The sequence below is a fragment of the Dreissena polymorpha genome, chromosome 15, assembly GCF_020536995.1.
Source record: "Dreissena polymorpha isolate Duluth1 chromosome 15, UMN_Dpol_1.0, whole genome shotgun sequence".
NCBI lineage: Eukaryota > Metazoa > Mollusca > Bivalvia > Myida > Dreissenidae > Dreissena > Dreissena polymorpha.
This window is the reverse complement of record NC_068369.1, coordinates 17,510,152-17,522,383: the sequence shown is the minus strand read 5'-3', so window position 1 is coordinate 17,522,383 and position 12,232 is coordinate 17,510,152. Positions and strand designations below refer to the sequence as shown.

Genomic DNA, 12,232 nt, shown 5'->3' with positions numbered 1-12,232 from the left:
GCAGTGTATTGTTAATAATATCCCCGGTGAATCTGAAATGGGCGCATTTGACGTCATAGAAAGAAACTATGACAGACATGATATTTGCAAATCTCAAACGATTTTCCTATTGAAACATATTTTTACTGTTGTGTCAGTTGCAAATATTGATTTGAAGTTAGCAATTAAATTATGGCGTTGTTGATCTCGGTCATGTGACGAAACCGTTAACAGTAAGACGAACGCCGAAATGTGAGTGTACATTGAAGAATTAATTAAACGTTTCAATTAAAGTAATTCATATAAAATAAAGGTAAAAACTGATTGTTAAGTCTCAAACACAAACATAATCATAAGAATGATATAATCATAACTTTTAAATCTAACTGACTTTGGAGTTAAATACCGCGAGTCAAAGGGTGTCTCGACGCCAATGATACCGGCTGTAACAGAAACAGCTCTTACCGACGAAAACATGAATACATACACACACCATACACGTGACATCCATAACACGGAAAATGTTCGGCCGAATAAGTCACCGAGCAACAAGCATGTCAATGTTTTACCTTTAAAGGAGTTTTGCTGTTTAACAAGTTAACATAATGAATGTACAATCACAGGCTTAAGTAAACTTCTAACAATGTTTAGCTAGGTCAAAGGTAAAAAAGATCACCTGTTAGCAACTTCTTTAAGTTCCGTTTATTGTTATACTTAAACAACTGATTAAGATATGTACAAGCTTTAGAGCAGATCCTTTTGCGAATATGTTATTTCTACATTCATCCGCACTTATGTACAACATGAAAAGCTATATTTCGGTTATATTTTACCTCTATACTGTTGGAACAAATTACGCCATCACTCTACACACGTTATGTCGCCTATTGAAAATATACTAAAACCCAGAACTCAATCAAACAAATATAAATGATATTGAAAAACGATTGTATAAAACAAATCAATAAATGACGGAGCCGAGGCTTGGCTCCATGATAGCCCGGGCGAGTCAAAACTGGCCCAATGGAAAGTATCGTTATCAAGCCCCTCCCCGGCTCCGCCATATATTTACGCCTTTATTTTTATACATTTACGAATATATTGGATTATCAAGGCAATTATGCAACGTTTTCACGTATAATGCGATTTTGGCCGCACAAATCTTGACCATAATGCATAATAAGGTAGTGAACTTTCAAAATGTCGTCTTGAAGACTGCGAAAGTTGCTATTAATTTCCTATTAATAATTATCAAGAACAATAAGACTGAAGATGTTAAATGATATAATCATTCGATACATCCTTCAAAGTTCCACTATTATTTTGGTGATCCAGATGTTTTTTCTGCTAATGTATCTCTTATAGAAGATACGTTGGTTGGAATGATGTTGATAACGCATTTTACTTTGATAGGAACGTCTTCTGAGATCCAGTTATTTAGATTATCAGACCTTCTTCAGCTACTGGAAACTCAGATTTAAAAATGAAGATTATTATTTCATAAACCAGAATCAAATAACAGTCCAGCTCTACGCGAAAAATAAGTAAACACAAAACACCAAACCGCTAATAAATTGTTTCATCTTAAATAATCATGTACTATGTTTAAAATAAACATTTAACATTAACGTATATACAATTTAACCGCATAGCATCACGATTAAAAGAAATAATCAATGCAAGAGACACCCATTGCCGAAACAATCTTCTTTGTTTTCTTAACGCTTATTTCATGCTAAGATGTTGTTCTTGCTTTATAATTCAAGATTTCCAAGAATAGAGAAACCAAATGACTAAATAAAAATAACTAATTTAAAGGGACGTACAGGTTGGTTTGTTATGGTTCTCTTTAAAGATTTTATTGTCGGAGGTCTGTTCAATAATATATATCATACTAGCCACATAAAAGCTACTCAGTAACCGATTTCCTACAACTTCCAACGCCCTAAAGGCCATTATGAACATCGTCGTTTGATTGTCGCATAACGACGAACAGCAACACATCATTTACATCTGAGAACTGAGATGAAACCTATTAATGAAAATGATATACGACGTACTAAACTCAAAAGACATCAGAAACATAGGCAATCTCATTTAGATTTACAGTGCACATCTTGCCTTAATATATATTCTTGTAGAGCTGCGGGGATACCGGCCTAATCACTTTTCTGCAATAAGAACACCTGGTCCTGACATACGCGCATTCAATCAGCCGGGAAACACGACCCTGACACCTGACAGAGAATACAGAATTGTTCACCATGATACTGAATTTTTATTACAGCTTTAGTTGGCCGATTGTTCTCGGGCAATACGACCTCTTCGCCTTGCACGCATAACATTTTTATGCAATTGATTTACCTTTAGTTTTGTTCTGCTTGTGAATTATGTGTCAAATGTCAATGACAAGATTAGTCGTTGTTTTTTCTAGGTCGGTTCTATTCTTATGATGAGTATGAAACAGCCAAGGCATACTGGATTGGTCAAATGATATTTGTATACATCAAATGGTCAATGTGATATAATGTTACATGATGCATGATAATATGATATTTGAATAGGTCAAATATTCCATATGATGTAATGAATCATGCTGCATGATTATTTTATATTTGAATACGTCAAATATGCCATATGATGTTATGTATTATGATGCATGTTTTGGGTGATATTCAAATATAAAACTTAATAGTAAATTATTTTATGTAAATGTGTGTTTTATATTTTGTAATTAGTTTGAGTTCCGATGCTTTGACTTCATAAAACTCATCTTTATTTCCGACACATGTTTAGATAAAAAAAGTTGTATTGTGTGAAATAAATTTGATTTAAAACGACAACAAACGATGGTTTTTGTTAAAATGTTTTAAATAATAGTAGTTTTTCTTGCCTTTTTCCACATTCCAACTAATCAACAATACAGATACAAATTTTGTAAAGTTCTCGGTATACCGATCAATTACTGTTGCGGTCTCCTAAACATTAAGGTCCAAAATTGATGTTCTTTTTCCTAAATATTTACAAATACATGTTTAATTAAAAAACCCATATATAAATCGCTCACTTTTGTCTCATTCATGATACAAGAACGCTAAACTTCCTACCCTTGACGTACACCAGTGTCATTCGAAAACACGTATGCGTTTGGTCCAAACAATCATTGTGATTGGGTCTGAAAATCCTGTAATCAATACCTAACAAACCATTAGACGCTTAACATGTCTTGTGAACTTGAGTTATATATCGCAGGATCATCAATGGTGTTACCTTTATGCGAAATATGTCAGTAATACATTCTATTCTTAATATAATACTCTATCGTTGTGCAGAAAGCAAGGGGGAATTGTCAAACGTTATGAAGAGAAACTATCATGTAACAACTAATGAGTAATAACGAATATTATACTTAGAAATTAAACATTTTAGCATCCATGTAAACGTTATTCAAAACACGTGTATATGATCAAGACCCCTTTTCTGCAATAATGTAAAAAGGACAAGTCTGAACATTCCAATCAATTTACTTTCAAATTAGGACAAAATGCGTTGAATACCTTGCCTCTGGAAAGTTCTTTATAATGTACATAGTTTGAAATATGCTACTGTAAATTGTCTTGCAATGAGCTTTTGAAGAACATTCAATTTTGATATTATAAATTTCTGGCAAAAGTATTTTTTTCATAAATATATTGGTTAACTTTGATACGCATTTACTTTCATCATTTGATGTCTTTCTTATAGCGCAATAGGGATTTCAAAACGAACCCGTACATATCAAATATGCTATTGTAGCATTAAGTATACAATAAATTATGAACGTTACTGCAGATTTTAACATCGTTCATCGTTGTCTTAAACGTTGACCCTAATTTCGCAATATAATATCTCTAAATTTCGAGGGTGATCGCTTCTAGCACGTGTGTTCTAAATCGAACATTGCAAAAAAAAATATTAAAGGTTATAACCGAATTATGATATAATCATTTTTAATAACGAAGGGATACGTCTATGTAGTTTACAAACGGTGATACGGGCACAGTTTTTCTCCAGATTTTTAAGTAAGGAAAAGTCTTGATTTCTTCATTGGATATCTGATTGAACTGTATTTTTGTGTTTTTGTTGACAACGATTTTCATTTGGATTACATTCGATTAAATTTTTCACTTAATATTAGGGAAACACACAAACAATAAAACAATCGAGCAAGCGAAAAAGTATCGTTCAGACACCCACCTATACATATATATAAATGTTGTTGCTTACTTACCCTTAACGGGACCATCTTTATGCAGTATAAACTACGGATCTTTTAACGCTAAGGTGCATACGCTCGTATTAAGAAATGGAAAAAAAAAAAACTAGTGTATTTCTTGCTGTTTATTGTTCTTCACATATTTGTGAAGTGTAGTGTATACCTTGGCATAGATGATGAGAACAATACCACATGGGGCAATGGGGTTTCCTTTGTGAATCCCGCTACATGTATTGACCGACGCATGCAATTCTTGTTTTAATGTCAAATCACAAACGTGTCATGCTCCTTTAATAACGATATCTTATCGCCGTTATCATATACGACATAGTGTTGATGTGTTAACCGTTGTTATAAACTTAGCAATGACTATGAATGATATTGGACTTTTAGTATATTTTATGATAACACAATGTCTATAAACCAACCGAATTACAACTAAAATTCAGTTGACAAACGAATTATTGGATGTTCAATATGGATCGGCTATTAACGAAATGTATTGTATTAGTAGGTAAGTTTGAAATTGTTATAGGTTTAAATGTATTCTTTTATTGTATATGTTGTCTAATTGTGACGCTGGCGTACGATTGGCAAACTAACACTAGTATACATTCTTTTATATATAAAATTACATGAAGGTGGCTGTCTTAATGTCGCTGTACGATCATACAAAATAAACAAATAAAGTAATGTATTATAGAAGCCTTTAATTTTCGAGAAAAACACACAAACCAGGTGTCATGTGCACATAATTAAGTAATAATACAATTACAAACATTAAATTTCTCTTGACCAAGCGCAAAGTTCTTCGACTATCTGTTTGTAAACGCTTATAATACGGTTTTTGTAACTTATGGGATAACTTTATTGTAGCTCTCTTAAAATGTTTATTGGATAAAATGTGTGAGTTGGAAGCGTGTTAGCAATAGTCAAGCTATGTACAACAGTGTATGAAATAAGTATTGCTGTTAATAAAAATATTCATAATTCTCCGTAGACGATGTTTTATTGAATCTGCAAACTCAAAATGATCAATCAATGTCTAAAAAGTTCTTCATGAGAGTCGTCTAAGGTAGGCATCCATGAGCTTGTGTCGTTTGCTCCAAAGAAGCAAATAAGCTTCCATGTGACATTTTCGAATGCCAACTGTAAATGTAAAAGTAATTGGCACCGTATCGGTATTTTAGTTAAATATTCCTTATCAAGCTATTGTTTGTCACAAGAAAAATATAACGTCCACTATGTAGCCCAATTTTTCTTCCCATTTCTTGTATTTATAAGACTTATCCCCAGTGCAAAAATAGACAATTCATAGGTCTTTGACGTAAGATTGCTAAGTACAATGCTATAACCCAAAAAGGTATATGTTGAATTTTTTTCAATGCAACATACCTATACTGTATAACATTGATTTCCGAAATCAAAACCCGTAATCTCTTAATATCGTAGTGTGTATGGTATATCATAATGTTGTCAATAATTTTTTGGATTTCTTCACTATGTGAACATTGTTCATACGTAAAATATTTCTTTATTAAGGACTTCAGATCGTTACATCTAATCTTAGCAAGTACACACGTGTAGAAGGCGACAATTTGATCGTACGCTGTAACGCCACGGTCCTACCGGACATCGAAGTGTACTGGGCCAAAAACGACTCAAGGCACCCCTTCAGGCAGAATGGAACCGACCTCCTGATTTTCAACATCGACCGGACGTATTCCGGTCAATACGTCTGCTACGCCTTGAATATGACGGACGCTCCTTACTTCAACGCGACCGGAGCCAACATTACTATTGACGTCATCACAGTGGATGTAGAATGTACGTCCGATAATTCAGTAATTTTACACATTCTTTTAATACCACTTAATGTAACTTTGTGTTTATCAATTTGTTTTTTTTTAAAATAAAAAACACATCATGACAAACGACGTATTACAATCAATATAAATCTACGGTAACAATCATTAATGCCAGGGTAAACTTAACGGTGAAAGCCTAAAATATTGGCTAAAATACTTAAATGCTGACATATGGCTGAAAAGTTGTTGTTTATTAAATGGTAGCTATATGATTACGTTACGTAACTTGTTCTTACATATGTTTGCTAATAACGTAACATGGTACATCTCAATTCGTTGATTGCACCTTGATTTCAGCAAACACTTAATATTTATTCAATGTGAACAGCGATGTTCTGATATATTTTTGTTGTCCGTTACAATTTGGGATTGACCGACTATTTACCGTTTCTAAATTTATACCAAATCTTACAATTGTAATCCAACTAGACCCAGCGGAGATCGACCGATTCAACCTCGGACCGACGATTATCATGGAAAACGCCACGTTCAGCATCGGTTGCAACTTTCAGGCACACCCCGATCCCACGTGGACTATCATGAACCTAAACACTGGCCAGGCAATGATGAGTGCAACCGTGTCTGGTGATGCAACACTGCAGTCACCAAGCGCTCGCTGCGAGGACATGGGGTTGTGGGTTTGTACAGGCTACAACCGGTTAAGTCACGGAAAGAACGTTACACGAGGGGCAAACTTAACCGTGTTGTGTGAGTTCCCTTAATTTGTCTTGCCATGATTTTGCTATTTAGATATACGGTCCCTTTCTCGTTTCGTCGTTTATTTAATTATTAATATTGGTTTAAAGGTTATTTCCAAAACCTTGTTTAGTTTTACCAGAAGCATAGAGTATACGGCTACTGTGCATTGAAGTTATTTACAGCATTGAGACACACATGGTTTAAACCTATTTATTTGACCTCGATTGTATTTAGAGTACTTACTGTTTATACAAAACGTTCCCGAGTCCATAACTGGGCCTAGAACCAGTACTTTGTGTCTTTTGGGGAGATCAAAATAACGCTCCCACGGTTGAGATCGAACCAGTGACCTCCCAGTCGCTAGGCGGACATCATATCAATTGCAACACGGCGCCTGTATACTTCCACGGATTAACTACCAAGCTTGCTTGGACTCAGGTTCAAATACCGTTAAGCCTTCAAGATTTTTCAATCTAGGTTATTATCCCAAACGTAAATAACAAGCATCGTAATGTGAAAAGACCTGATGAAATATATATTAAATACATTCAATAATATTATAGCAAGTCATCAAAACATGAAGTATGCTGATTTAGGACGTACACATCCCGCTGCATGAGATTGCCACATGATATATGCGTAATATCGATTACATTGAAACACTAAGGCCCGGTATGAAATTGCCTCTGAGGGTTGATAATGTTCTGGATTGATTAAAGATGATTAATAAATAAAACATAGTTGCAACCGTATGTCCACTTATTCCTTACTCCAGGTCCTCCAAGGCCGGTATGGGGACAGAGCTTCAGTTTCGAGGGGTCGGTTGGACAACCAGCAACAGTGACCTTAAACTTTACATCCTATCCACGTCCTAAGAGAATATGGTCAAGACCGGACGGTCAACCGATGAGGGTTGCAATCAGCGACTGGCCGGACCGGACGGAACTGGTGTGGGACCACTGGAATCCTGTTAAAGTCAGGTACATTGAGCCTCGATGCAACGTCTTAAACAATCTAATCTTATATTATCGAAAATGCACACGAATGTGCCTACAATATGGATGCGCTACATACGAAGTTTAATTCGATTACTGCCTTAACTATATTCGGATTGTCCGGAGTACGTTTTGTTAGGTGCATATGACCAACTTGTATATATCACCTGTGACCTATACTATTACTTTATCGATTGAAGTGCATTTCAGTTTGAGGACGTATGAAGGCTTGTTTAGGTATTGGTATCGTGTTACAAATTCACATTATTAATAAACCAATTGTGTTATCCTTGAATATAATTACAGTATTGATATATTCATATTATTATACTGTATAGCTCATTTAAAGAATGGAATACATAACCATATATCACGCAAGCTACAAAATACCTTTCTCTTATTGGCTGTTTGACGTCACATGCTTACCCCATATATTCTATATGGTGTCAGTAGACTATATGGGGCAGTAGAATATTTTATATGGGGCAGTTAATATTTTATATTGGGCAGTTAATATTTTCGATACAGTAATACTAGTTATAAAAAAACATTGTTTGTTTATTTGATGAGATGGAAAGTTGTTAGCGTGATATAATCGGTACAGGGTTAGTCACTGACCTGATACGGGATATACGGTTTTGTGGAAAACAATATCGGGGCTCGACCTTCGGTTTTCCACAGAACCGTATATCCCGTATCGGATTTGTAACTAACCCTGTAACTATTAATATCGCCCTTGGTGCAAAATGTACCATGTGACATTGAAGTTAGAAGGCACATAGTACCTTTTTGTTCCGCTGGGGCGATATAGATTGTACAACTATGTTTTGAGAGGTATACGAATTATATATATATTTCTTTTCAGTGACTTTGGGAACTACACCATAATGTTACAGAATGAATATGGGACGTATACGGCAACGATGCAACTTACTGCAAATGGTTGGTGGTGGTATATTACAAAGTTTAAACATTTGTTGAACGTATAACAGACATGTAGGAAGAATGTAAATAATATATCCGTTATTAACGGTTTTACATATCCGTAAACGATGTCGAATAAGAATTTACAATAACCACTGAAGAAAAACACATGTTCCGGTACTTGAACTAGCCTGACAGCCTTTTCGCCTGTTTGTTTATACTTTTAAATTGTAAATCCAAATAACACAACAGGAATGAGGCAATCAAAATCAGATGGAATACATAATGTTGTTATGAAATTCAATAAACATTTGAATGTCTTATTATTGCTCGTTTACGAATGTTTACTTGCATTAACAGCCTTATGCATGCTGATACAAAATCGGCGAGGACAAATTCAAATACTGGAAAATCGTAGATCTACGGAATGTTTTTATTCCATATTATTTACTTGTTAAGGTTTCCCGGAGACCCCTCGTGATGTTCATATCTACAACGTCACAGACCAAAGCGTCACGGTCCGGTGGACGTCAGGTTTCGACATGGGTTCTCAGCAACACTTCATTGTCATGAGACTTTACAATGGAAACACTTTTTCTTCGGTAATAATTCAAGATAACAAAGCCAATCCGAATGTACGACAACGATGCTTTAAGGGGAGATAATTGATTTATGTTTTACTGTGGACTAAAAGTTTTTTTTATTTGTTTTGAAACTGTTTCTATCTATCTGAATGTATCATTTCGTCTATTTACCGTAATTACTCTATGTTTTCGGACACTTAAAAATAATTTTTATTGTTCGTGTCCGAAAACTTATATACGAAAAATATTTACAAAATACAGGTGTCCGAAAACGTAGAGTCGAAATTACGCATGATGCTATATACCCATACACGTATTATGCTAGAAGGTAATATGCAAATATCATGTGACTGTATATGATTATTGCAATGTCGATAAATATTATCATCAGAGAAATCCCCGTCCGATGGTATTTTCTTCAAGGCAAATGACCAAAAACATATACAACACAATCTGATAATGATTAATGCTCGGGTTGCCTACTTGAAATACTTGAAATGGTCAGTGAGAAGCAGCGGGCGATTAAACCTGTTGACGCTATGCATTATACATTTAAAATATTCATCGGAAAATAATTTACGTCGATTATAACGTGATAGAGCACATATGTATTTTAAAAGCTTTAGAATTAAGTTTAAAATAATATCGCGAAAATATAAAAGGAATTAATTTGCAAAAGCTTATAAAATAATTACCGCGAAAAGTGTAATGTTAAAAAGTTTACCGCCCGGACTAATTTTGAATCACCCTGAATAGACCTTGCAATGAATACATTTGTCTGTGGCTCTTTAAGCTTACCAGCTATATCTACGACAACTCGACAACGCATGGAATCAACCAGACTTGGACCCACGTGGTTAACGGACTCAACGAGAACACGTTCTACAACATATCGGTTGTCGCGGAAAATCAACGAGGATACAGGGGATTTTCACAGCCTATAACATTTACAACGCAAGGTGACTAATTAAGCTTTTCTTGTCATGATATCTGCACTATTATCGGAATGCCTCTTTTGAGACGTAATACAAACTCAGTCGACGCGCAAAACGAATAAAGTATTACTGCCAGTTGTATCAATCCCACAGTTAAGTTTACAACATCATGTGTGCACTTACATTTTTACAAGCCCTGAATCTCGCACGTATCATTGAAACTTATCTCAATCTAAAAGATATATTTGACGTTTATTAACAAATACATGTAGCCTCTTGAGGTCGAAATGTTCAAAAGTTATGTAGTTTTAGTATATAGTTTGGTGCGTATGAATTTTTAATATAGGCTGTCATTTTAGAATTTCGCCCTGTTTAAAAGGCGTTTCAATGCTAGCTTAGGCAATTGAATATGTCATATTTTACTATACAATGAAACATGAGGCATTTACAACATTAGATAAGCCGCTAAAATATCACAAAATCTTATTGAACGCATTCATTAACATGGAGCCATATACAACACGTTTACGGTTCTGTCTGATTAGTTAGGAGATGTTTGTAATCTTTTTTTACACATGGTATACAAATTCCTCGCGTATTCGCCCTAAGAATACAATGTTCAAATTCAAATATTTCAGCTTCTCCGAAGAACTTTGACCCGTTGCATCCCGTTTCACCGGGCGTTGTCGTAGGCGTTGTAGTGGGGTCGGTCATCGTGGTCCTTGGTATTTGTGCTGCCTTGGTGTTCCTTCTCAAATGGCGACGAATGCGAACCTCATGTAAGTTAGCCACCTGTAAATGAATACTTATCTGATTGTGTTACACTGTTTTTAAAGCACGTTTTGAATTGAAAACTTAATTGACTAGTATACCATGTATGTGCTTAAAGGCCATGCTGGTCTGTGCAATTTGTGTCCATTGAACACATGGCGAAATTGAATTGATAATATTATTGCTATTTAGGATAAAGAGCTAAAATTACGACGATTATGTCTTAGAGAAAGAACTGTTGTCATATCGTTGGTATAAATCCGGTCTAAGAAAGCAATATTTATTCAATAACTTATTTTTACCCAGAGACTAGATTAACATCGATAAGCCATTATTGACCATTTAACTAGTTTGGTATTAGATAACCGTCAATTTGCTACTGTTACTTTGTAATATCACCTGCTTAATGAACAGGTATCGAATTTTCAGTCGACTGATCTCTGTTTAATTTATAAATATGTCCCATGTCCTGATTAAGCCAATATACGACTAACATCATGTCCATAATGCGATAGTGGCAAGCAAATAAAGCATAGAGGTATTACGGCAAATATGGGCTTTCGTTTAACAGATTCTTGAAATGCTCTCATATGCTAGTCATATCTTGGTCAACTGCATGTTGAGTTTAAAGTATGTGTATGTGGGGTATTCGTGTATAACATACATATTATGAAGGCTTTATGATTTCAATAAAGAGCAAAACCAAGTGTTAAGAATTTACTAATTACATGTATGCACGGACGATATTTTATGTAACGAAATGGACTTCAACTGTGCCTTTAAAATATAAAAGTTATAAGAATACAATTGTTCCAAAGCATGTCGAAACTATGTTTTATTAATAGAAGAATGAGCTGATGTAAAACAATGTTTATTGCAGACGAGAAAGCATGAGAAGACCAACATTTACGGATGATAAGGGAGCAGAGCAACTTAATTTATCGAATAAATGTTGTTTTGTATGAGTATTGCATACATATTTTGTATTTTAAGTATTAATAAATGACATTTGACTGGTATATGTTTTTGTTTTGTTTAATTCAAACGTGGTTGATAACACAACACTTTCAATACGGTTATATGATAATGAAAACGTGTTTATTATAGCTGTGGTAATGAAACGTTTGCTCGGTAGATTTTAAGATATTATGAAGTTGTGCAAAGTTTCGTGTTCCAAACGTTAGGTTGATTAAAAAACAGTGTGTTTATCCACTTCAAACGG

The 12,232-nt window shown here is 34.7% G+C and overlaps 1 protein-coding gene across 1 annotated transcript; it reads left to right on the top strand.

Moving 5' to 3' along the window:
- The first annotated feature begins 4,564 nt into the window (after positions 1–4,564).
- On the top strand, positions 4,565–12,029 carry LOC127860479 (protein sax-3-like). The gene is made up of 9 exons (XM_052398568.1): positions 4,565–4,748; positions 5,777–6,061; positions 6,532–6,810; positions 7,577–7,781; positions 8,662–8,738; positions 9,180–9,322; positions 10,098–10,263; positions 10,878–11,018; positions 11,891–12,029. Exons 1-9 carry the CDS (start codon positions 4,703–4,705, stop codon positions 11,902–11,904), a joined length of 1,356 nt encoding a protein of 451 aa, XP_052254528.1. The 5' UTR covers positions 4,565–4,702; the 3' UTR covers positions 11,905–12,029.
- The last annotated feature ends 203 nt before the right edge of the window (positions 12,030–12,232 follow it).